Source organism: Xenopus laevis, chromosome 5S (genome assembly GCF_017654675.1).
Source record: "Xenopus laevis strain J_2021 chromosome 5S, Xenopus_laevis_v10.1, whole genome shotgun sequence".
In the NCBI taxonomy this organism is placed as follows: Eukaryota; Metazoa; Chordata; class Amphibia; order Anura; family Pipidae; genus Xenopus; species Xenopus laevis.
The window spans coordinates 32,807,476-32,833,007 of record NC_054380.1 but is presented as its reverse complement, the minus strand read 5'-3'; the positions used below and the strand labels follow the sequence as shown (position 1 = coordinate 32,833,007).

The 25,532-nt window shown below is 38.5% G+C and overlaps 1 protein-coding gene across 10 annotated transcripts in view; it reads right to left on the bottom strand.

Moving 5' to 3' along the window:
- Positions 1 to 403: 403 nt before the first annotated feature.
- slc8a1.S (solute carrier family 8 (sodium/calcium exchanger), member 1 S homeolog) overlaps positions 404 to 25,532 on the bottom strand; it is a 297,009-nt gene continuing 271,880 nt past the window's right edge. For all 10 annotated transcript variants that reach the window (XM_041564369.1, XM_041564373.1, XM_041564375.1 and 7 more), the window contains 4 exons: positions 22,589 to 22,719; positions 16,762 to 16,861; positions 9,929 to 10,204; positions 404 to 1,468 (listed from right to left, as the gene is read on the bottom strand). In XM_041564369.1, coding sequence (XP_041420303.1) covers positions 1,092 to 1,468; positions 9,929 to 10,204; positions 16,762 to 16,861; positions 22,589 to 22,719 — 884 coding nt within the window. In that variant the 3' untranslated portion in view covers positions 404 to 1,091. The remainder of the gene's footprint in view (positions 1,469 to 9,928; positions 10,205 to 16,761; positions 16,862 to 22,588; positions 22,720 to 25,532) is intronic.

The window sequence follows — 25,532 nt, the reverse complement described above, 5'->3', positions numbered from 1 at the left end:
GCTTTAGAAGGAAGAAAAACACAAATTAGACCAAAGCTCCATTACGAAGATTCAAACTAGCGACTTTGATGCAGGAAGTTTACAAAAATGAGCCCTCTCTTGCTGTAGAATGCCCAACATACAGTTAGGGGTGCATATTTTATATATATATATATATATATATATATATATATATACATATATATATATATATATATATATATATATATATATATATATATATATATATATATATATATATATATGCACCTGAGAGCATTCTGCTAAGGTTCACCATTAGAGATCCGGCTGAAAGTTTCAGAGCTGCCTACCTTATAAATACAGATTATGCGTGCATGTATAGACAATATGCCTTGGTACACCAAGCTGAATGTGTGAACGTTAAGCTGGCAGTACTATTGCATTTTTGGAGAAGATGGCTGAAACATCACAAACATGTCCATTCTTCACTGTCAGGGCTACTCTTTCTAGGAGGAGTCCTTAATGTGTGACCTCATCTCCCTATAGACAACAACATAACCCTTCAAGCCCCTCTAACAAAAAATAAAATCTGGGGAGTATTATAACATATGAATAATGAAGCACATCTGTTTGTGGGCACGTGCCTTTTGTTCAGCAGGAGGAGAGTTACAGAATGTGATTATTCCCCCTTTAATTCTCACATGATTGGAACTTGGGCTAGAGAAGAATTTGGACTTGGTCTGTAACCATCTAGGAAACTCATTTAGAGTTTTATCTCCAGGCACTCTCCCCAACAACCAAAAAAAATAGTTACTAGTAATTCCGGCATCTTTACATGTTAACAAAAAAGGCCCATTTAGCATTCAGAATAGTCATTTCAAAAATAAAAGTAGTCAACCATTTATAGTACACTCTAGGTACAGTTGCAAAGATGTCCCTGCATCCATGCCTTGTTCAACATGATGCCCTTGGGTAAGAAACCTTAATTTCTTGCTCCTACCCATTAAAAAGGAATGCTCCTACAGTTGCATCCCATCAGCAGGTAAGTGAAAATGGCAAAGTCTTTAATTCCTCAGTTCATTATACATATATTTATAATATATATATATACACTATGTTAGAGTGTTTGTTTAGAAGCCCTTTATGTGGCAGTAGGCTTCCAGAGATGAGAATAAAATGTACAAGAGCCATAGAAGTGTAAAGAGGGCTGTTGTTAGACGCTTGGCAGTCCGTGGCCCACCCAGTTCCCCGCCGATTTCTGGTCGCCGTCGGTAGAGCAGGACGCCAACGCTTATGAATGCAAATATGGTGAAAAGGGTGACGGAAAAAGCGAGGTTGCCGGGTTGGACTCTGAACACATCTCCGTTGGCAGCATGGTAAATGGCAGCTATGGACCAAGCAACACCAATCCCCAGGAAAACATTCACTGCATTGCTACCAGTGACATTACCTATGGAGGCATCGGCATACTGATCTTGGGTTGCTGCAACTTTACTGGCAAAAGTATCTGTTGGGAAAAAGAAGAGAATTCATAGCTTTATTATATTGCAGTTTATAAGACATTTTTTAATCTCCTGTGCCTCATATTTTCTCCAGGAACATTCAATCCATACAAATATAGGCCAAACTCCACTCTGCCTGACCCTTATCTGGTTAGATATTGCCAAGTTATCTACTGGTTGGTGCAAGACTGCAGCAGGTCATTGATGGGGTCCTTTCCTAACTGATCTGCGAGGACCTCTGTTATAATCAATCTTTGGCCCAGGGGGGGCAAACAATGTTAGCTCAATTTGGCCCACCTCCTGTTTGGCCAAAGTTGGTGATGATTCACTTGTTCAGTCACCAAAAAAGCAAATCTTTACAACCAGCTTTACTGATATTTAAAAGGATAATAACAAATGTAGGTGATATCTATGCCTTCTCATTCTTGCTTATGCTCCATGTGGGTCTGGAATGACAGAGGCAGTTATCTCTTATTAATAGTCTTGTAAATATTTGTAACATAATTTTTTAGGCTAGTATTACACATGTCAATGAGCTGTGGGTTTGAGGTGCATATTGGCTGAAAATGTACATTTTAAACTGGCATTTGGGTGGTAGGAAGCAGATTTGCATATTCTCATATATATATATAATACACAAAAGCCATGAATATCCTGTAAATTATATCCTTATAAACGGTGAGTTCTGATGTCATCAGTTATAAACGGTGAGTTCTGATGTCATTTCTGTCACATGACTCATTGAAATTTGTGTATTATAATAAATAAAGTACCCCCAGTTGTAAAATATGAGGATATTAGAAGTTACCTCGGAGTTCCATGACCTGTATAAAAACACTCGGCCTTCGGCCTCGTGTTTTTATATGGTCATGAAACTCCTCGGTAACTTATAATATCCTTATATTTTACAAAAGGGGGTACTTTATTCACTATATATACACACACACTGTTATCCAGAATACTTAGGACCTAGGGGTTTCCAGATAAGAATCTTTCCATAATTTGGATCTTCATACCTTATGTATACTAGAAAATAATTTAAACATGAAAGGGGTTATTTACTAAAACTTGACTTTTTCTGACTTTATTAAAAAAAAAAAATGCCAAATGCCCTTAATTTACCTATATTTATTCTTGATAACATAATTTTCAATTTGACACCCGAAAAGCTTGACTTTCAGATTATTGAAAGAAAACCGGATTTGGATTTTTAGCAGCATTGGAACATAATAAATCTTGAAAAATATGTGTTTTTTTCCACCCTTTAAAAATTCAAGGTTTTCCCCTAAAAAACTGAGCCCCTAGATAAACCAAATAAGCTGGTTTTGCTTCCAATAAGGATTGATTAAATCTTAGTTTGGATCAAGTACAATGTACTGTTTTATTAATACAGAGAAAAAGGAAATCACTTGGAAAAATTGTGATATTTGTTTTTTTATATTTAAAAAAAATAGTATTAATGAACAGGAGCTTTCTAGATATATATATATATATATATATATATATATATATATATATATATATATATAAAGAGTCGAAACTGGTGCACTATTATTATATTATTGAGAAAGGGTCATTTTGCAGTAAATCTATGTTGTGTTGATATGCTATTGAAAGAGAAAATTTTAAACATGTATCTCTGTTACAGGCTTTGGTGTTTGTAAAGTTAATTTAGAATTACACGTATGGGACCTGTTATCTGAAATGTTTGGGACCTGTGGTTAAAGAATCTTTCGGTAATTTGGATCACCAGACCTTGTCTACTAAAAAAAGAAATTAAAACATGAATTAAACCCGATAGGATTGTTTTGCCACCAGTTATTATAAGCTATCAAATCTACAGTACTGTTTTATTATTAGTGAGGAAAGAGGCATTTTATTTGCTTAAAGGGGAACTCCACAAAAACATAACTTAAGCTTTTTGAAAAGTAAACACAATTTCAAGCAACTTTGCAATATATATCAATTAAAAAATATACAGACTTTTCATAATTTTTAATGGTTTGGAACAGTTTCCTAAACTTCCTCGTTGGAAGTTTCCTGTTTTTTATATTTTTGTCCATTACCCTCCATAATACTTCTTCCACAACTCTCTGTCATGTGGGGGCAAAGCAGATGTCAGTCACTTTGTTTGGCCCTTCACTTAATTCAGGCAGGTGGGGAGTCCTGCCGAAAGCACCCAATTGGTTTCTATAAGTGCTTTGTAATGGCCAAAGTTATATGGCATCACTGTAAAGCAAGCTTTGCCTTGTGTATAGATATGTAGTGTTTTCTCTTAGATGACTTAAAAGGTTGTTCACCTTTGAGTTAACTTTTTGTATGATGTAGAGAGTGATATTTGGGGACAATTAATTATTGGTTTTTATTTTTTGCGTTTTTTTTAGTTATTTAGCTTTTTATTCAGCAGCTCTCTGGTTTGCAATTTCAGCACTCTGGTTTCTAGGGTCCAAATTAGCCTAGCAATCATGCAGAGACTGGAATATGAATAGGAGAGGCCTGAATAGAAAGATGATACCAGGGGGCATATTTATCAATTTTGAATTGAAAAAACTTCGAAATTCAAAAGGACCAACCGAAAGTAAGTCAAAGTTTTTTTTTTGGCCGAATTGGTCAGTTTTCGATCGAATAGGTCCGTATTCGGCCGAAGTCGAATTGAAGGAATAGCGCATTAGTTTGAATTTGATTCACAGTATTTCGAAGTCCACCAATTGACTCCAAATAGGTTGTAGGAGGTCCCCCATAGGCTAAAACAGCAATTCGGCAGGTTTTAGATGGCGAATGGTCGAAGTCGGATTTTTAAAGCGACAGTACAAATCGAATTTGAATTTGGACTATTCCCTAGTCGAAGTACACAAAAAATAGCTTGAATTTCGAAAATTCACCTCGACCTTTGATAAATCTGCCCCTAAATGTTATCTTAAAGGGAATTTAACTGGATGATTTCTTGGATAGACATAATACCAAAGGCTATTGTGATACTAAACTTTATAGTTAGTATAAATATGGGTATATAGAATTCATGTGAAGGTATGGAGGGGTGTGTGTATGGATGCTGGGTTTTCATTTGGAGGAGTTGATATCCATTATCCACACTGGGATCATCCAGGCCCTTGATTATAAATTATGAAGCTTTTTCATTATTAATTCTTATTTGTGTACAGATATTGTCTTCTTAATGTTTATAGCAGCTGGTCAACTCCAGAATGTGGCTTAGACCAAAGGCTGGCAACTTCTTTCTGCTTTTCATTATTCATGCCTGTTTTTGATGAATGAAATATATATAGTTCTAATATTAATCTAACAGTATTTGAGCTGCTTTTTTCCACATTATACCCTGTCTAATAATTAAAATAATGAACACATTGGGGATTCCTGGGGGGACGGCAGCATATGTTCTCTGTTTCTGGCTCGAAAGTGTCATAACATTGTTTCTGATGGCTTTGTACTTGTATGCATGCTGCCATCAGTCCTACAGCCAAAAATACAGACATCCCACTCACTGGTATTTCCTGGTTGCTATAAAGTGATACTTCCAACTTATTAGATCACTCTTGTCGGTATACTGGACCTCACAGACTGGGTGGTTTATATGAAAAGAGTTGTATAATGTGCTAAAATCATTTTCTCATTGTTTGTTTGTCAGGCAGCATTAGGCAGGCACAGCTGGATTGCCCGACACACACAACATTTTATTCTTTAATCAACTACTCATTGAACTGATACTTTTGGGAAGAAATAACCCTACAGAGGAGTGATTCAGTCATGTTTAGATGCTTAAATCAAGGTTCTCAAAGGTTGAGAAGATAATGAGATGGGAAGAGCCTTGGATATGGCCTGGACGTCAGTGTTTCTAGGGAACATGGGTTTTGATGTGAGTAACAAAAGGAAGGACATCTGGGTTATACTATAAGAAGTTTGGGATTAAATGAGGATTTTTCCATAGATTATAGGAAATAAATATCTACTGGTACCTTGAGCACTATATATATATAGATCAGTCATATCTATGTCCTTTAACCATTGCTCTGTTTGTATACACAAAATATGAAGGAAACGGACCCTCACGGCAGCAAAAGGGGGACCCAGGATGCAGGATCTTCTTCCTCTAAGTTAAGTGTAAAGCTCCCCACTGTAGCCGCTCACCAAATAGAGAGCTGGCATGACATGGAGTAAGAGTGTATGTGGGGCACGGCAGCATGTTATTACTCTGCAAGCCTGGGTATTTTAAAAATCGGTTGATAAATACCGCTACAAATGCGAGGATGACAATGGGGCTGCAGTTTGAATTCAAATACAGCTGGGGAAATAAGAAGGGCTGTCATTTTAGAGTTAAAATACAAACTACATTATAAGGCGCCTGGAAATATTAGGGAGCAATGCAACAAAATGTCACTCCTGCTGCCATGTTTTCACCTGTCTTTATGATAAACTGTCACAATTGGCACAGAGATGGCAGCATTCATCCATGTAACCTTCACTTGCCTTTGCTTTGAGATCCTAAATAACTTAAAGACAGAATCTACAGATACAGAACATGTCAACATGATGTATAGGGAACTTTTAATGTAGATTCATATTTTGAAAAGAACATTTTTAGTGTCAGTATCACTTTACTATAAATGACGGCAAACTGCCAAAATAAAGGAAACATGGGATTGGATGGACATTGTCTGGCCACAGCTCCATCAATCTACAAATATGGAGGGTGGGAACACTTTCATGGCCTCGCTATAAGATTTACAGAGTGGTATTCACCAATGAAATAATTGTGCTAGTTAAGGACTGTATAATGTTCAAATATAAAGTGGGGACAGCAGTATATAAAACACTGGGGGCTGGGACATCAAGTAGAGCTAGAAGACCTATCCCAAAACCCTAACCTATCCCAAGACCAAAAACAAATGGATGGAGATTTAGAGGCTGGGGTATACCCGTCTGCAACTTTACAGATATTAATGCCTGTACTTTCAATTTGAAATACTTATTTGTGAAATATTCATTACATAGACCCTTGCTGATGGAGGCATCATAATACATTTCCCTATAAAACAATGGGACTTTATTGACTCTGTAGTTTCTACATGTTCCCAAAACTCCAACCCACCCTCTACCTCTCCTTCTTACTAAGGCAGCCTATTTGAGATACTGGGCCTTCTTAACCTTTTTAAAAAAGACATGCTCTGAGCCACCAGCTTTCAATGTTTAACACAACCCATGTATTATTTCTCTTGACTGTAACCTTTACAGAATATCTAAATACCAATACTATTCCTTAATTGTACATTTAACTGCACTTTAAAATAATTGAATGCTTTGTAAACCTCTCAAAACCCACATTCAAACCCTAGAAATAATATTTTTATTCATAAGTAACTTCTCATATCTTGATATTTCGAGTTTCCCCTACTGTGACTTGCTTTTTAAGTAGAACTGCCAAAAGTCAAATGAAAACTCACTTGTTTATACAGTGCATCCCACCTCTAGCAGCCCCATCTTTCTAATCACCCCCAAAGGTAACCATTATTGCTATTGTTGGTATAAAATGAATAAATGGTTGTAAGAAGCCAGAACATTGTGCAGGATTTTATAGTTCAGGAGAACATCACTGGCTTATAATTAACTGTATTCCCTGTACAGTACATTATATGTACTGTATATATTATATGTACAGTGCATATATATTCCAACTTTTCTGCTGTCCCATATGATTCATGTGCATGGTTTTACCAAATAAATAAGAGTGTATTCTGCACTCAGTACAACTATACCACACAGGGCGAATACATTCCTGTGAATGTTCATTTGTGAGCATTTTCACATAAAACAACTTTGCTAATGTGACTTTTCTACCTGCTGTAATTATAATTTGCAGAAGCCCTGGAAAGAATGATGCCGTTCTCCTTGGCACAGGGAAGCACAAATGACTTTATTGCATACTACATAATACTTCTCCTGAGCGAGTCCACGGCCTGTTCATATTTCTGATGACTTTTTATAGCCTCACATCATTTAGTATTTAGATTAAAGTGGTGGAAATGTGCAGCACTAGAAACAGCGGTTTAAGTGAAAAGCTCGAGTTTGGACGATTTAATTACTGCACATATCAGAGTCTCTAATAGGGAGCAGGGCACGATAAGAGATTATGATCGGAACAGTAATATCTGCAAAATGTTTTCATCTGGTAGTATATACTTTATTTAAGCATGAATATTGAACAATAAATGCCTTGCTGAGCAGAAGACAAAAAGGCATGGCCAAAAATTACCCTTAGCCCTATGCCAGGGGTCCCCAATATTTTTCAACTGTGAGCAACATTCTGAATATTCGGGGAGCAACACAAACATGAAAAATGTTTCAAGGGTACCAAAAAATGGCAGTGATTGGCTATTTGGTAGCGCCTATGTGGACTGGCAGTCTACAGGAGACTCTGCTTGGCAGTACATCTGGTTTCCATGCAGCCAAAACTTGCCTCCAAGCCTGGAATTAAAAAATAAGCACCTGCTTTGAGGCCACTGGGAGCAACATCCAAGGGGTTGGTGAGTAACATGTTGCTCATGAGCTACTGGTTGGGGATTATTGTCCCATGCTGTAACATTCTGTTCCTTAGGCTAAAGTCCAATGAAAAGCCCTGACACCGTTGCTGCCAACATTTCCCATCCAACTAAAAGAGAGTTGCAGAAGTCCAGACTGAAAAGTGCCCTGAGGTCTTTTTTTTACCTTAAAGAGACAGTGTACACCCCTTTCCAACATGAGTTATATGAAAAGGGCTTGTGCTGAACATATATTTTGCCTATTGTTTTAACTAAGAAATATCTATGGTTTCATTTATTTCAGACACTAAACTAGAATATGAAGCCAGTTTCACTTTAGCACTTCCTGATCCATCAGAACATGATGGGAGTTGATAAAGCTGATTACCAGTCCACTGAGAGGTCCCTAATAATGAGCTGTACAAAGGCTGCTATTCAAAGAAGGGTTTGCTTAAAAGTATATAGGGAGCTCTGAACAATTTGCCCTGTTTTAAAGGGCATGTAAAGTCTAAAATAGAATAAGGCTAGAAATGCTGTATTTTGTATACTAAATATAAACATGAACTTACTGCACCACAAGCCTAATTAAACAAATAATTTATGCTTTCAAAGTTGGCTACAGGGGGTCACCATCTTGTAACTTTGTTCAACATCTTTGCAAGACTAAGACTGTGCACATGCTCAGTGTGGTCTGGGCTGCTTAGGGATTTTTATAAACAAAGCTGCTTGAGTTCTGCATGGCTGGGAAGTAAGGCGGGGGCTCCCCCTGCTGTTCATAAGTATGATTGTTTCCCTGCTCAGCTGACAATTCCTATCCACAGCAGTAAATGAAGGGAGAATTTCACTGCATACAGTCAGGTTTCTTATAAAAACTGTAAACATTTTTTAATTAAATTATATTGGAGATAGGTTTCTTTTTCATTAAAGAAAGTAAAAATGGGATTTTATTTTTTTGCCTTTACATGCCCTTTAAAGAAGGGGGGGGTAAGTTCAGTAAAAATAGCTCAACTTTTAAATTAGTACTTTTTAATGGCAACATTAAATACAGGACTGGCATCAAATGTTTGTTACCAGTTGATACAGTTTTATCATCCATACGCAGATTTGCACATGCAAACTAGGGTTTGTATATGGTATTCAGCCAAATGTTTTGCACAGATAAAAAAAATACCGCCTTTGATGTCACAGCCCACCCCCACACTGTATGAACACACCCTCAAATGCCATGACCCATCCCCCATTTTCTTCAAGCATGTCCTCAGGAGAGTTTAACTGAGGCACCAAACCACTGACTTAATTGAAGAATAAAGCTGCTAAAAATCTGAATTCTAAAAGACTCCAATGTCATGTAAAAGTCAATGGCAGATGTCCCTTTTATAATTGGAAGATGTTTTTTTCCTTCATGATGTTTGAGGGGTTTGGGTTTGGGTTTGTCAAGACTTTTCCAGCACATATTGTTTACGTTCGAAGTAAATTAAGCCAAATCGTGGTTGGGAGTTTTTTACTTTTTAAACTGATGCTTTCTGCTTCATTAATAAATAAGTAGCTGATGCAGGAGACAAAACAGCACAAACACATAACAGACATTAGCAATGCAATTAGCAGCGTTGTCCATGTATTATATGAGGTTTCATTGGCAGAGATCCAGTGAAATGGCCATTCATACATATAAATATAGCTAATTATTATCCCAGTGATGCTTCAGAAATTCAACAACACTAAAAAAAGAAATATAACTAGGAACCTGGATATCTACTGCTGCGTAAAAAAAACTATTTTAATAAGGATCAAGCAAGGGACTTTTTTCGCCCCAAAACTGAATGACTTATTGGTGGAACTGGACCATCTGTGGGTGTCACTTTGGATTGGAAATTAATCTGCCAGTGTGTGGAGTAAGGGCTGGCTGTATCATATCTCAGAATCATAGGTACTTACCTGGTACTGAGGTTCCTAGAGCCACAAACACAACTGCAGTAACTGAATCCTTCAGCCCAATGGTACAGCCAAAGTGAGAAGCTAAATCCCCAATAAAGGCTGTCAGGAGACCGATCATTGAAATGGACACAATAAAGCAGGCCCAGCCATTCCAGTATTCAGTTGGAGGTACAAAGGCGAAAAAAACCTTCCAGAAAACAGTCAGGAAGTGCATGACATAGTCAAAGCAGGATGGCAGTTTCTCTTCCCCACACTCATCATCGTCATCATCTTCACCTATGACACAAAAGATATACACGCAAGTCAATATGGAGTACAGATACTATATTTTTGCACTGTACTCACTAAGCTGGAAATGAATATAACTAATGACTTTTCTTTTTTATAAAACACAACAGCAAAAATATTACTTAAGGTGGCCATAGACGCAAAGACATCGCCAAATGAGCGGACTTTCCCCGATATGCCATTAACGAGCATGGCTACATTGGGGGCAATCTGAACGTTCGGCCGTATGGCCGAACGATCCGATTACGATGGGCTCCGGCGGGATGGGTCAGGTTAAAATCAAACCTGTCCGATCGACCAAACGACCGATCTCCGCCAGACAAAGATGTCGGCACTCTCCACACACGATCCGAAAATCGTACGGGATCTGTGCATCTATGGCCAGCTTTAGTGACACTGCCTTAGTGAACTTCAAACAGATCCCACCCATTGTGGAAGGCGAGTTGTTCCCATTTCTCCCATGGTGCTCTGTGAGGGGCTGGGTCTATATTCCCACCCCTCATGAATAATGTGCTGACTATCACTGGCAGCACTGTATTCATGAAGGCAGCTGCAGGTCTCAGTGGTCAGAAACAGTGTAGAGGCATGCAGCGAGAGGGTGGCAGTGTGCAAACTGAAAAATGGGACTATTCACCCCACCCTGCTTTCCTAATTGTTCACAACCCTTAGTATCACTTTAAGTAAGATTCTGATGACCCCCTGACTAATGAATTCCCCAGAATGGCATTTCATGAGTTGGGTAGGTCACCAAGAGCATAACAAATAGAAACTAATGTTTTTTGATAAAGGTAATATATTAATTAGTACAAGTCCAAAATCTATTAATGTACAATGTGTATGTACATTGGGTGGATGGTAAAGAGGTTTTGCAGTAAGGGACCTGGCAGAAAATCCTTCTTCTTGAACCAGTATAAAACTTTCCACTTACTATTAATGTTGAAACGACATTTTCACTGCCAAACCATAAACTATCACATTGACAAATAAACCTCTCAGAAGCAATTCCTTTAAGGAATGATTAATTTGGCTTGAGTTGAATTGAGTGGGAGGCTGTGTAAGGGCTTTGGGGGATAAGCTGTCATAATCAGGACAGAGAGGCAGCTGGTAACATCTGCACAGAGAGCCACAATGAAGTTAATCACAAAGAGAAACATAAAAAGAGTATTATAAAATGAGCTTGGACTGGGTGACCTCAAAATAGGTCTCAGCGGACTGGGTGACACAGGATGCAGGGCCACGTCACAAACTCATACTGACATTTGCTTTTGATAACTATAATTCCATTTAAATCTGTTATTGAAAGAATCCACAGGAGAGAAAATGGAACATCTGACATTTCCCTCAGCATCGGGAGCTGCCCTTCAGCAGATTTGGCTCAAGTTTGGAGTCTTACTTAAGTCAAAGTTCTATAAGGAACATATTGAGTGCAGCGGAAATGCAGCCTTTAGTCGCTCTTTAGTGCATCACCCTTTATTAACGAATGCAATTTGATCTCAGCTGTAGCAAAGACTTCAGGAGTTAAAGGCCTTGTTCTGCACATAACACACGGTACTAGTTTTAGTTTGGAAATAATTATAGTTTCTTTTATGCTTTGCCCTAAACAGGGCAAAAGTCACATTCTACTTCCAGTTCTGAGCACAATCATAAGAAATTAGCAGTCGTCTGAGAAACCTGTGTATAGTGAGCTGCTCCTTATCTCATAGTCTAACAATATCTTCAGCTGGGGTGGATAAGGTGGGGGTTTGTTTATACAGTGGGCTTCTCTATGGGCTGCTGATTTGTTTTGACTGTGCTCATAAGAAATAAAATGTGACTTTGTTTGAAATTTCAGATTTTGCCATGTTTAGCGCAAGAAATAACAAAAAACATAAAAGTATGATCTGCAGAACTATTCAGTAGTCTAAAGATGGGAAAAGTGGGTACAATGTTTTGACAAGATTATAAGGCTCATTTGCAAAGGACTAGCACAAGGGATGCAAAATCAAGGGCCTTGGAGCCTTATGTGTTGTGGTGTTTATACAAATGGCTTGTAGATGTCACTGTGCACATGAGTTATACTGTGTATACATAGTACTACCAATACTGCTTTAGAGTGATAGAGTTGGAAGTTACTGTTGTGTAATGGCTGCACGAGTCTGCTAATAAATCACTGTTATACTCTCCTAAACCTCAGCTACCCAAAACATAACATGTGCTAATAGGAAAAACCTTCAGGTACAGAGCACAGAACTGTCAGGCCCTAGGGAACCCTGTATTTAATGGCCTCCATAAGCAGTCATAATGTAGAGGGCGCCTAGCGTACCTCTACCTAGTATCCCCAGTGTGCGCATGCTGAATGACCCAATTCCCACCCCTTTCTGTATGTAGCGCTGGGGAACACAGGGGTGCTGGATACAGAGAAGTGTAACATGCATATTTGTTTGAAGAATGGAGAAACATGTATATGGGTACTGTTTGCACCATTTCTTGAACTTTGCACCATGTCCCATTTTTGGATTTAAGCCCTTATATACATATGTTCACAAAATTAAATATACAAACAAAAAGTGAAGGGTTTAGAGCCTATGTAGAAATCTATTTAAAATGTATGTGCTATTTTTATTCAGGCCAAATAGGTTCAATCTTATTTTGCATTGGTGCCTTCATTATATCCTAATATTCCTCATGCACACTCATATCTTTCAGGAATAACACATAGCAATCTTACACATGAAAGCATCCCAAAAGTGTGGGGTTAGCGCTTCTAGGAGGGCCTAAAGCAGCGGCTGGTGGGGCTCAGCCTTAAGGCCAGTTACATTAAGTTAATATTTGGGAAGAATGCCTGCTTGCTGCCCTAAACAGATTTGCAAGCTCAACTTCAACCTTAATTATAAGGTTAATTAGGGTTCAATTTAATGTGAAAATGTATTTGCTAAATGAATGATCAAATGCTAGTGCTCACAGAAGGGATGAAACGGAAGATATCCCAAAACCACAGATAGTGAAGCACGGATGAAACAGAACTACAAACTGTGTATTTAGGTCAGTGAGTTGGGGAATATGTATACAGTATTTATATACAGAGGCGGGCCGTGCGCCGTAGGCGACCCAGTCGGCCAGCTCGCTCCCTCACTTCCCCCGTCACTTGCGCATTGACATCACACGCTTACACGCAAGTGTGTTGATTGGGCGCCGTGATATAGACTACACAAGCTTATGCGATGCGTGCCGCTGACGCTCACGTAAGTGAAAGTCAAGTCTGGCAAGTAGTAGAGTCTGATCTAGGGGTAGGCAGAAGAGGTAGCTGCCCAGCACCCCTCAAGTGTTGCGCCCTAGGCAGCTGCCTTTTCTGCCTACCCCTAGTTCCGGCCCTGTTTATATATTAAAATAAGCAGACATTATGCCTAGTTTACATGTGAAAATTACAGGAATATGGGTAACACTGCCTCTTCATTGGTGCCGGCATCCTTAGTCACTGGGAAACAAGTCTTTGGTGATAGTTTATCTGATGATTTGGTAATAACGTCTCTGATTTATAGAGTTGCTTATTAGCAATAACAAGTGGGCTACAGATGCAAATTAAATCCATTTGTTATGGTAAATGGTCTCTAGCGCAATCACCGTCTTTAGAGTGTAGATGAAAACAAAATGGTAAATTATAGAATAAATAAGGCTGTAATCTGTATGATCATTTTTTTTTATCAAACTACGGTAGGTTTGCAAGATTTCAGCCTCTTGAGTGTTCAGTAGGGTTGCCACCTTTTATTAAAAAATTTTACCGGCTGCTGTGGGCGGGCCACAAATGGGTGGGGTGTGACGTCAAAAGGGGCGGGGTCACGCGACTGAGACCCGCGGACACTAGAAGAGGCAAAAAAAAGGTAAGTTGCAGGGGATTGGGGGCAGGCCGAGGGCTCCTTTTGATTGTATTACAAATTTACCGGCAGCTACATTGCCGGTAAATTTGTAATACCGGCCCCGGCCTTAGCAGGTATTTTACCGGCTAGGCTGATAAAATACCGGCCGGGTGGCAAGCCTAGTGTTCAGTAATGTTCCATGCACCTCATCTCAGGAGATGCTTGTGTTTGTTGTAATTGTGTATTTGGGTAACAATGTGCAGGAATGATACTAGTGAGTTTGTGGATTATTTTTACACTTTCTATAGATACAAATAATAAAGGAGAATTTCGGACTGTCCACTATTAATGAGTTTGTGTATGCTCCTATGATCCAGTTGTAGTCAGTGACATAGGTTCCTAATATTTTCCACTATTAGCCAAAATCAGCACTTTATAATAGTAATGCCTTGTCACGGTTTTAATACTGTAACTAACGCCTTACAAGTATTTGGGCTGCCCTTGCACTATCTCCTATCCGCCTTACAGCCCAGCTCTCTTACTGGGAAAACAGTGGCATCCCATCACCAGTTGTCCTTTTGGTTGGGCCCAGGATGGTGGGCCCTGGTTCAGTCACAAACCCTGTCCCCAACAGCTCTACCACTAAAGACTTCTCTAACTTTTAGATAACTACTCTTCTTATAGGTATCTCCTTACAAGTTGTGTATCTAAACTCTTACACATTGAGGCAGATTTGCTAAAGGGCAAAGTGACTAACGTTAAGTCATTCAGGCACTTCGCCAATTTACTAATGGGCGCAGGCGTAACTTTGCTAGCGAAAGAGACATACGCTAGCGATCATTTGCACTCTATCGCCAGGCGAATTTTCGCTCTGGCGAATGGACGTAACTCCGAAAATTCACTAAGATGCGGATTTTACTGAACGTTACCTCTTTCGCTAGACTTGCCTTTGCTAGCTCAGACCAGGCAAAGTGCAATGGAGTGCATAGGACTTCCTCAATTTTTAGTGGAAAGATTTTCTAATTCCCAAAAAACTTAGGCGTCTTTTCCTTTTTTCAGAGTGAAAAAAGGTCCATAAATATTTTTTGGGTAACCGGGTTCCCCCCTACATTTTCTAACATATGGAACATAAACTATTCACTGGGCTCATGTGTAGGGCATTATAACAACTCTATTTTATTTGTTAAGGTTCCCTGGACTTGTGTAATGTAATGTATTTGCTGCAAAATATATGTTCATGTAACGTTATCATTTCCCGCCATATGCAAATTAGGCATCGCTAGTGCATCTCCGCTTTGATTGCCAAAGTAACACTAGCGAAAATTCGCCAGCGTTCGGTGTCCTGGACGCAACTTTGCATCTTAGTGAATTAGCATTGTCCTAGCGAATTTACGCCTGACAAGTGTTGCTAAAGCTGCAAAGCCGTCGCGCTGGTAGGGAATTTGCCCCATTGTCTTATTACCTGTATAAATTTACAGTTCTTTATGTGAAAAATTAAAGTTCTGCTGTCCACTTGTTCTAAACATATTTCCATACTTAATATGCCACCCTTCTTATATAGATTTCCCAAGAATTTAATAACTAACTCTCCTTAACGTTGTCAAGTCTTCATGAATATGTATGTGATTGCTTTAAGAGTCAATAAATACTCTCAGGTTTTAGGCTGCAATTGCCCATACAACCTGTTGGACCAGCTTCTGGGCCTGTATTAGAACTGTCATTTCTCCATTGCTACATGCTGGGTAGTGCATAACTTTGGCATCCACCTCCTCACCCCCGAACACCCAGAGGTATATTTCTCAAAGAGTGAAGTAAGAGATCACACAGTCCGCTAGCGTGAAATACCACCTCTCTCCATTCATTTCTATGGGATTTTTAAAGGTGTATTTATCAAATGGTGAACTTTCACCATTTGATAAATACGCCCTTAAAAATCCCATAGAAATGAATGGAGAGAGGTGCTATTTCACGCTAGTGGACTGTGGTGATCTCTAACTTCCCTCTTTGATAAATATACCCCACAGTCTTTAAGTTAACTAACAACGTTTAGTAAACCATGAGCTAATATGTAGGGTTGTAGCCCATTAACTGATAAGTTAAGTATAATGTAAAGCAAAGAAGATATGATATGCAATATAACTGATATCGGCACCATGCTATCGGGTAAATGTGTGGATCAATGCATGAATTAGTAAGGAAATGTAAAACCAAAGTACATTTAGAGTGTGTAGGGAGTAAGCCAATAACAGTATATAATACACAAAAGCCATGAATATCCTGTAAATTATATCCTTATAAACGGTGAGTTCTGATGTCATCAGTTATAAACGGTGAGTTCTGATGTCATTTCTGTCACATGACTCACCGAAACCTGTGTATTATAATAAATAAAGTACCCCCAGTTGCAAAATATGAGGATATTAGAAGTTACCTCGGAGTTTCCTGACCTGTATAAAAACACTCGGCCTTCGGCCTCGTGTTTTTATATGGTCATGAAACTCCTCGGTAACTTATAATATCCTTATATTTTACAAGAGGGGGTACTTTATTCACTATATTATAACTAACAATAGATGTCTAGGGAGTAAGCCAATAACAGTATATTATAACTAACAACAGATGTATCCTTGTACAGTAAAAACTTCACCTGATTGCACACCCGCTACCTTTAGATATGCACACATGTAATATGGATTTACAATGGAAACTTACCGGCACTGACAGTGATGGCTTCTATGAATTGTTCTCTCCAGCTGTTTGTTCCAACCACAAGAGCAAGGTTGGTCTTTTTAATCAGCTTGTCCACTGTGCTCTGCAGAGACAAAAAAGGAAGGGGGGTAAGTGGTTATCCTTTCTTCAACCTCTCAATCAAGACAAGGGTTGGCCAGTTGGCAGTTGTGGTACTATGAATAAAAGCTGTAGCATTTTTATCATGTTATTCTGCTGGATCAGTAGATCTGTCATCAAGTAAAAATGTAATGAAGCTGGCATCAATAAGCCGCCGAGGCTAATACTCAGCAGTTATAGATTTGCTCCTCATTAGAAAAATGACTGAGAGAAATGCCAAATGCAACTGGATATTAAATAAAATGCAGACTCAAATTCTGCACTAAAAGATTGGTCTTGCAGAAAAAAACTTTTAAAGTAAATCAAATGAACTGTAAATATGTTAGCAACATTTGCAAATAATAACAGTTAACACCTAAAGGCTCAGTCAGGGGTGTAGCATCGATGCCTTTGCAGCAAATTTTTTTAATTACGCCCCCCCCCCCCACAAAATCCCGGCTAAACTATGAAGCACCCCAAAAAAGTTGCTGATTTCAGACTTTTCGGACAAAAATCCAAAAAATTCAGAGTTTTCGTGTAAAAGCCCGAAAAAATCAATTCATTCAGAGAAAAAAAATTCAGAAAAATGGCACGATTCAGATTTTTGCACGATTTTATCGCGTTTGTCCCCGATTCGATTTAAAAAATCATTTTTGCATTAATAAGGTCACATCATGGATTCTAGTTTGGTCAAACTTTTTTAATTTAAATACTCAGAAAAAGTCAGATTTTGATAAATAAGGCCCTAAATATTATGTATAATTTGTTAGGCATAATTTGCTTTGAGTAAATGAGTACATTAAGGGGCAGATTTATCAAGAGTTGAATTTCGAGTTTCTAGGAGTATATAAAAACTCCCATAAACTCGAAATTCTAAAAAAAAAATGATCAAAATTTATTAAAAAATTTGAATTTCTTTAAATTTGTGTGAATAAGATTGACCTGCAAACTCGAATCGAATTAGATTCGAGTTTTTTCACCAGTCCACCAAATGACTCCAAATTGATTGCAGGAGGTCCCCCATAGGCTAAAACACCAATTCGGCAGGTTTTAGATGTCGAATAGTCGAATTTGAATTCTTAAAGGGACAGTACATGATAAATTTTGCTTTTTTTAATTCGAATCGAATTTGGACTATTCCCTAGTCGAATTACGGTACACTAAAATTAGCTAGAAATTTTTTTAATTCGAATTTTCACTTCGACCTTTGCTAAATCTGCCCCTAAAATAAACTTGAAATTCGAATTTAAAAATTAGAATTTTCAATTCGACCCTTGATAAATCTGTCCCTATGTATGTGTTTTGTGCATGAATTCATTTTCTTCGTGAATAATGGACCATGCACCTCAGCAGTGATTGATGGCGGCTCTTGCTGACTGACACACTCACATTTGTGGACTGCATTAAGCTATGCGGTAGCATGAGTCAGTTCTGCAACTGCGGCTGCAGCTGTGTGGGGTTTATGTTATGAACCCCTACTGAATTTGTTTAATTTTGTGCTATGCAATGAGATTTGACTTTGTAAAATACAAACCCAACTTGGAAAAACAGAAATAAAACCAATTTCCATGAGGCTAATTTGGGACACATAGTTATGGGATTCTTAGTCTGAGCTAGGATAGGAATTTAGATATACTACAACTCCATGTAAAACTCAGTTGTCATTCAGGAGCAGGGTTTTATAATGGCCCTTTGGAAATGCATTGCAGTGTAATTGCTTGACTTGACTGATTGATCTGAATCACATTATATTCCCTGATGTGCATTGAGGGCTTGCACAGAATTTGAATATGTGAATTGGGTTTGCCAAAATCAACACACATATAATATAATAAGTTTAGCAGCGCTGGCCATAAATTGTAATTGGCAATAAAAAAATGGTAGTTTGAGCGAAAGCAAAGCAGGTAAAAAACATGATGCCAAGAGACTAAGGACTATCTCTTATCACTTATCCTTACATGTTAAAATAAAATTGAATTTTAGCTAAAATTCATTGACTTTTTCCATTTCTGTGTCCACCAGGCATGAATTGAGGTACTAATTTAGGTTAAATTATGAGCAACCCCTTCAGTGCTGTCATATTAGTGATTTCCGTAGAATTAGCCAGTTAGGTGAGTTCTTTAGTTGGGTCTTCACTTTCTATTGCAATGTAGCTATATGGTCGTAGTGTTATATTTCACCTACTTTGTTCTCTTTAATGAGCATACATATATAAGGGGTAATTTGCAACATGCAGGGTACAGTGCGAAGTGCAAAACACTGATGCAATCCACCAGGTTTTTTGCACTTTGTTCCAGCCCTACAGGTAGAAGAATTGCTCTGGATCTCTGCTCTCCAGAATGGAACCCAGGGACTTGCATCCACCCCATTAATACAGAGCTGGCTGCATTTAGCAGCACTAATATTTTAGAGGTGCAAGTTCCATCTCATGCCCTACGGTAGGTGGTTAGGTCTGCTACCTAGGCTACAAGCTATTTAGCTCATAAAAGATCTGTCTAAATAAAATCACTTCCATTGCTTTACTTGCAGAAAACCTTCATACAAGAATACATAGCAGAACATGACTTCTCTGCCTTTGTTAGCAGAAATAGTACAATATCGAAATATCAAGGTTACCAGGCAATTACTGTCCAATTGATTTTTCTTCTCTTCAGTGACTTTAACAAAGGTTAAGGATTACCAGTCTTAGGTTTGTCCCCCGCACCACAAAGTAATAAAGTGCACTCGACTGACAAAGGATCAGAATCATGGCAGTAAGAATAAAAAAAAAGACAGCTAAAGGTTCGTGGAACTCTATAGATTTCATGTTTAGTAGTGAATTGATGCTTGGCTTTGCTGCAATATCCTGAAAGGCCATCCTAACTGCAACATAACATTGTCGGTTTACAAGATACAATCTGTATAGTGGAGAAAATCAATTCAACAGAATGTGATCCAGCTTTCATTTTGGAACACTTTTAGACATCTCTTCAGATGAAAGAAAATCACTGGGGGTGACAAAACGTTAAGCACCCCAGTCTTCTTCCACTTCTTGGATCCTCTCTGTGGCCCTGGGCAGGGTGTGCATGTGCAGTACAGTGAAGAGCCGGCTTTTTTGCTTCCAGGTTTAGCATTTATTCTACAGTGAATGTGGAACCACAATGGAACGTATAGATAATCGTGGAAGAAGATGATGGTGGCATGGTGCTACTGCATAAGTACCTGGGCTGGTGCAGTTTTCAGCAAACAGAAGCACCAGCCTATGGTCTCTGATACAATGTTATTATTCCTGGGGGGAGGCACTGGCAAGGGCACAAAAAAGGTTGCAGCTAAACTAAAACTAAGAGGGAAATGTAATAAAAGAGAAAAATGTAATATTCTTCATTAAACTGTTATTGTATAGCAGATTGTAATTGTGCTTTGCGCACTTCTAAGGATAGAAGGTGGTAATCTTTTGGAGCAAGCATAAGTTTTCAGTAGGTTTTAAGTTTCATTACATACACTGATCACTGGCACAAACTATAAAATTAACTTTCACTGTCTGAAGTGGCTGCTAAACTGTTTTCTGGGGTTGCAATAGCCAAACCCTAAAAAAATGAATATGGCTAGAAATGCCGCAATTTATTTATTCGACTTGAACTTGAATAATCAAGGCATTTAAAATCACAGTATTTTCCCATTTTGGATTTTTTTAGGAATGTCTGCTACACTCCAATTCTCAGTATATGTTAAGCAGTTGTTGTCACAAATCATCATCCAGAAAATGAGGTTTGTCTGTCATAAAAGGTGATGCTACAGGGCTGATTATTAATTGTGATATTAATTTGCATATGCAAATTAGGGCTGGGAAGGGGGAAACTTTTTTTGCTTCCATGTTTTGTGACAAAAAGTCACACAATTTACCTCCCCGCCCCAAATTAGGATTCAGATCCTGCTAAAAAGGCCAAATCTTGGCCGAACCGCATCCTGGATTCGGTGCATCCCTATATTATTATATATACTCAGTATATTGTGTTTCGGTCCCTAAACTCAGTAAGTAACAGCAGCAGAGCATGTGCAGTAAATCAGCAGAAAAGAAGACGTAGAGCTACTGGAGCATCTTTGCAGGAAAAGATCTCTGCAGCTAAAGGACTGTGGTTGCTTTTGGCGATATAGAAGACCAAACCCTAATACAACATTTCTGCCCTACTTCTTTAGTTAAGCTTTAGTTCACCTTTAAATTTTCATAATGCGAATAGTTTTCCATTACTGACTTTTATAGCATTCCCTCTAAAAGCACTGTCAGTTTTCTATTCCTAATTAAATGTCAGGTTTACCAATGTATTTTACTGCCCTGCAGTAAACTAACCTGGGCTAACCTGCCAAAAAAAATTGATTTTAATATATATTGATTATAAATGAGTTTGGCTGCTGAATGAATAAAGTGAAACTCAACAACACTTATATTATATATAGTTATATACTATATATAATAAACCTGCCCCATAACCTGTAGGTTTTACTTCAGGATTCCTATAGCTTCAGTCTTTGCTGAGATTTTCATCAAATTAGCCAGTCCAACAAAATTGGCAGTTTGAGTAACTTGGTTAAGATTGTATTACAGCTTGCACTGGAATTCACCAAGCGATTTAAAAAAAAAAAAAATCTGTAAATGCTGAATACGTAGCTCAGGATGGTTTGTTATTAATTGTTCTTTGTTTAAAGGTAAACAGAATTACCAAAATGCAATTATCTTTCCAATAATATTCTGAGCCTGTTTTTATAGGTATTTTCACAGCAGCTGCCTGCGTTTCTCACAGATAATGTGTTGCTTTCTTCAGTCAGAAGATCCTTGTCAAGTGCAACAGTAGCTTGACTCTGCTCAATTAATGCTCTGCAGTTCTCTGCGTGACAGTTAGTGTACAGACAGTCAGCATGGTAATAATCAAGCAAGTATGCCCTCTGCACTTCCCTGCTGTGTTTACAGATTATGGAGCGCATCACACAGTAACATTGACATCTAATTGCTTTTTTATAACCTCTCGCTTAAAATATAAGATTTTTATTTTCAAATACAACAGCATGGACGTATTAACACATCATTTGAGTTGGATTCTGTACCAACTGTAGCTCTTGTTGACCTGTGTATGGCCAGTCTGAATCTGACTTCTGAGTATATGGTAAGTGACTGCAGAGAATTGAATTAGGCTGCTTGCTTAACACACCCATACAGCCCTTCAGAAAGAAAAGCACTGTATTTTTATTAGAATAAAATGGTTTTTTTATATATGTACATATTTTTAGTTCATGGTTTAAAAAATTGATTCACCTCAAAAAAACTATTTTTTGTATAGTAAATACACATCTAAGCTAAATTCCAATTCATAATAGTTGCAAAATGCAAAGCTGTCAACTCACAGGGAGGGGATTTTGGGGAAGTGCCAAAATTTGTGGGTGTGGCCAAATGTGGGGACTAGTAAGCGACAACCTATTGAGCATAAGCCGCATGTTTTTTATAAATGGGGATTGCCGCAGGTACACAGGAGGCCAGGGGAAAAGTCTCTGAATTGGGTAACTCTTGGGAAAACCAGTAGAGTTGACAACTATGCAAATGTTTAACTGCTGTTTATTGGAAAGTTTCTTAGAATCCCATGTTCTTTCATTAGGTGGAGGAAGAAGGAAACCTAAAAAAGTGCAAATAACTGCAAAACTATCAAGAGCCATAACTGAAATGATAAATGTTAAGGTTTAGTACCTTGAATTCATAGGATTCCTCAATAATGATCTCAAGCCTTGTATGTTCTCCTAGCACAGGCCTTCCCATTTCAGCGATGCGACGCTCTTCTTCTTCTTTGTTTGTTAAAGGCTGTTTTTCTTCATTCTCCTCTGCAAACATACAAAGTCCAGGTTGTTCTCATTCGTTTAGTCAGTAAATATTATTTTGCACACTTACAAATATTCTTTGTGCTAAAAAGATGACTGCTTCAGTACACAAACCACTTACTGCCAATTGATGTTCAGTCACTGATACCCTGACTAGTGCTGGGTCGAGTTGACTGGACACCCTAGGCAACCCAGCCAACTACGTGGCCCCCTTCTATGCGCGCATGTACGAATGCGCTGCAGGTGGGGGGATATAAGGGTCCAAACTAGGGAAGGTTGCAGAAGCGGTATGTGCCTGGCACCCCTTTACCTTTGTGCCATAGGCATGTGCCTCTTCTGCCTACCCCTAGTTCCGGCCCTGCACAGTGCTTATACAGAGGTTATACATCATTCAGTAACTGACCCAGTGACGCTTACAATATAAGGTTCCTATCACATTCACATGCTAAGGGCAATTTAATCAGGAGCCAATTAACCTGTCTGTATGTTTTTGTGGGACAAGGGAAGAACATACAAATTCCTTGCAGGTAGTGTCCAAGCACTTATTGTCTTAATTAACAGAAATGAGCAGTGCTGCTGGCGAGAAGTGAGCAGGTACCAGGCATAGCAGACAATGGGGCAGATTCACTAAAGGGTGAAGTGGCCCCATCCGCAAGGACATCGCCAATTTACGAACAGGTGTAGAGGACAATTTGCTATCGAACTAGACCGGCGATAGCAAACGTTCACACCCTATCGCCAGGCGACTTTTTACTCTGTCGAACTAACGACAGTTCGACAAAGATGCGAATTTAAATAACGTCACCTCTTTCACCAAAGTTTACTTCGCCACCTCAGACCTAGCGAACTGATGAAACGAAGCTACATCTTCCTCAATCTTATGTCAGTGACATCATATCCTGTATGCTGGAAATGTATTAAATTTGTAAAAGATGCTGGCGACTTTTACTTTTTTAAAGCAGGATTGCCTTAACATTTTTCCAGACATTTGAGGGGCATGCCACATTTGGTTTAGGGTGGGCTCATGTCTTGGGCATTAGAGGATCTCTTCTGTATTTATTATGGTTCCTTGGACATTTGTAAATAATAATAAAAAGTGGTCACAACATTTCCAGGAACATCACTAATAAAGACGTCCATGTGACTTTTATTGACCTAATCGTGAGAGTACTAACGGCCAAAATGACACTAGCAAACTTTTTCCCCAATGAGTTTGGGCGAGGGTACTTTTTGTCACTGTACAAAAATGTTCCTGGGTCCCACTTGGCTTCCTACACTCATTTTCAGAACCAGGGGTAAAAATGATTGGGTTGCATGGCCCTCTTGGTACTCAAGGATGCTAGACTAATGTAAGTGCCATGGTGCCACCAGTGCATACAAGCCTTGATGATCTGTAAATTCTAATATTGCAGCAAATTTAACTCCTTAATTTCTTTGATTTCTTCAGATGGATTCTGCCCGAAAGCATGGGTCCTAAATTTATTTTTTTGTAAGTGCAAATGCACCTCTACACTTCTTATAATCCAAACAATATGTGAGCCCAAGTATTGTTTGGCTTGTAGTCATTAGCCTCATTATATTTGTAGTTATTGCATGCAGTTGTTCCATTAAAAAACCTCGAAACACTTGATTAATTAGCTTATTTACTTAATGAAGACAGAAACTGTATCATAGACACAAGCAACTTGCCAATGTTGGAAACCAATGCAGCAATCAGCTCCTAGCAATAATCCAATATTATCTGTTCAATAATTGAAGTGGAATGATTTCCAGACAATCGTTTTTCCTTCCATTTCATAGAAGCCAAGAGCTTAATTTGCTTTAAGGATACTTTCTAAGCTAAGCAATCAGTCACCGACTGATTTTGTCTCAATAATGTTTTAATTATTCGCCCTTTTTAATTACAGACTAAATAGAAAGATTGCAGTTCCTCTTCAATTTGGAAAGAACTCATCTTCCCTGGCTCCTAGAGTCTTATACCCCCACCAGAGATCTCATGAAATGCTGCTCACATCCACCGATTTGTAAATGTATATTTATAGATTGTTTCAGGATTAAGATAACCAATGTGCGTACTGTAGAATAAATACAATAAAGGCAGCTAAGAGCCCATTATAGAAAAAAGAAAATGAAGCAGAAAGCTGAGCACATAATTGTAAAGACCATGTAACAAGAAAAAATACCTTTCCCTGCTTTTACCTTATCTGAAAAATGACCTGAAAACATTATGGGCCATTAAACATTCATTATATCTCTATGTATAGGCAATGGTTCACCCTATGTTTGTAACAATTTAAAAGGGGCATTTCATCTTTAAGTTTTAGTATGCTATCCTTCAGTTGGTCTTCATTTAGTACAGTTTTTTAAATATTTGTCATCATCTTGTACTTCTTTCCAGATGTCAGGTGAGGGTCTCTGACCCCAGCAGCCAGAAAACTATCTTTTTATTAATCCCCTCTCCTATTCATTTTCCACCACTGCCTGGTTGTTAGTGTATACTGGACCCTAGCGACCATTTGTCTGAACTACACTTGAGAGAATCATCAGGCAGAAACAGAATTCTCCACTGGAGGAATCCTCAACTGTCAGAAAAAAATACAGGAAATACTGTATTGGTCTAAAGGTGGCCATAGGTGCACAGGTATTATCGTACAAATTTGTTTTCCTATGATATTTGGTGCATGTATGGCAGGAGACGAGTCAACCAATATAAGCAGAAGCCTTGGATATCAGTCGGCTCCATGATAGGCCCAGGTGGAAAATTTTGATTGGACGCCTTTAAAGGCGTCGCCCACTGTTAGTGCTGAATCGTCAGA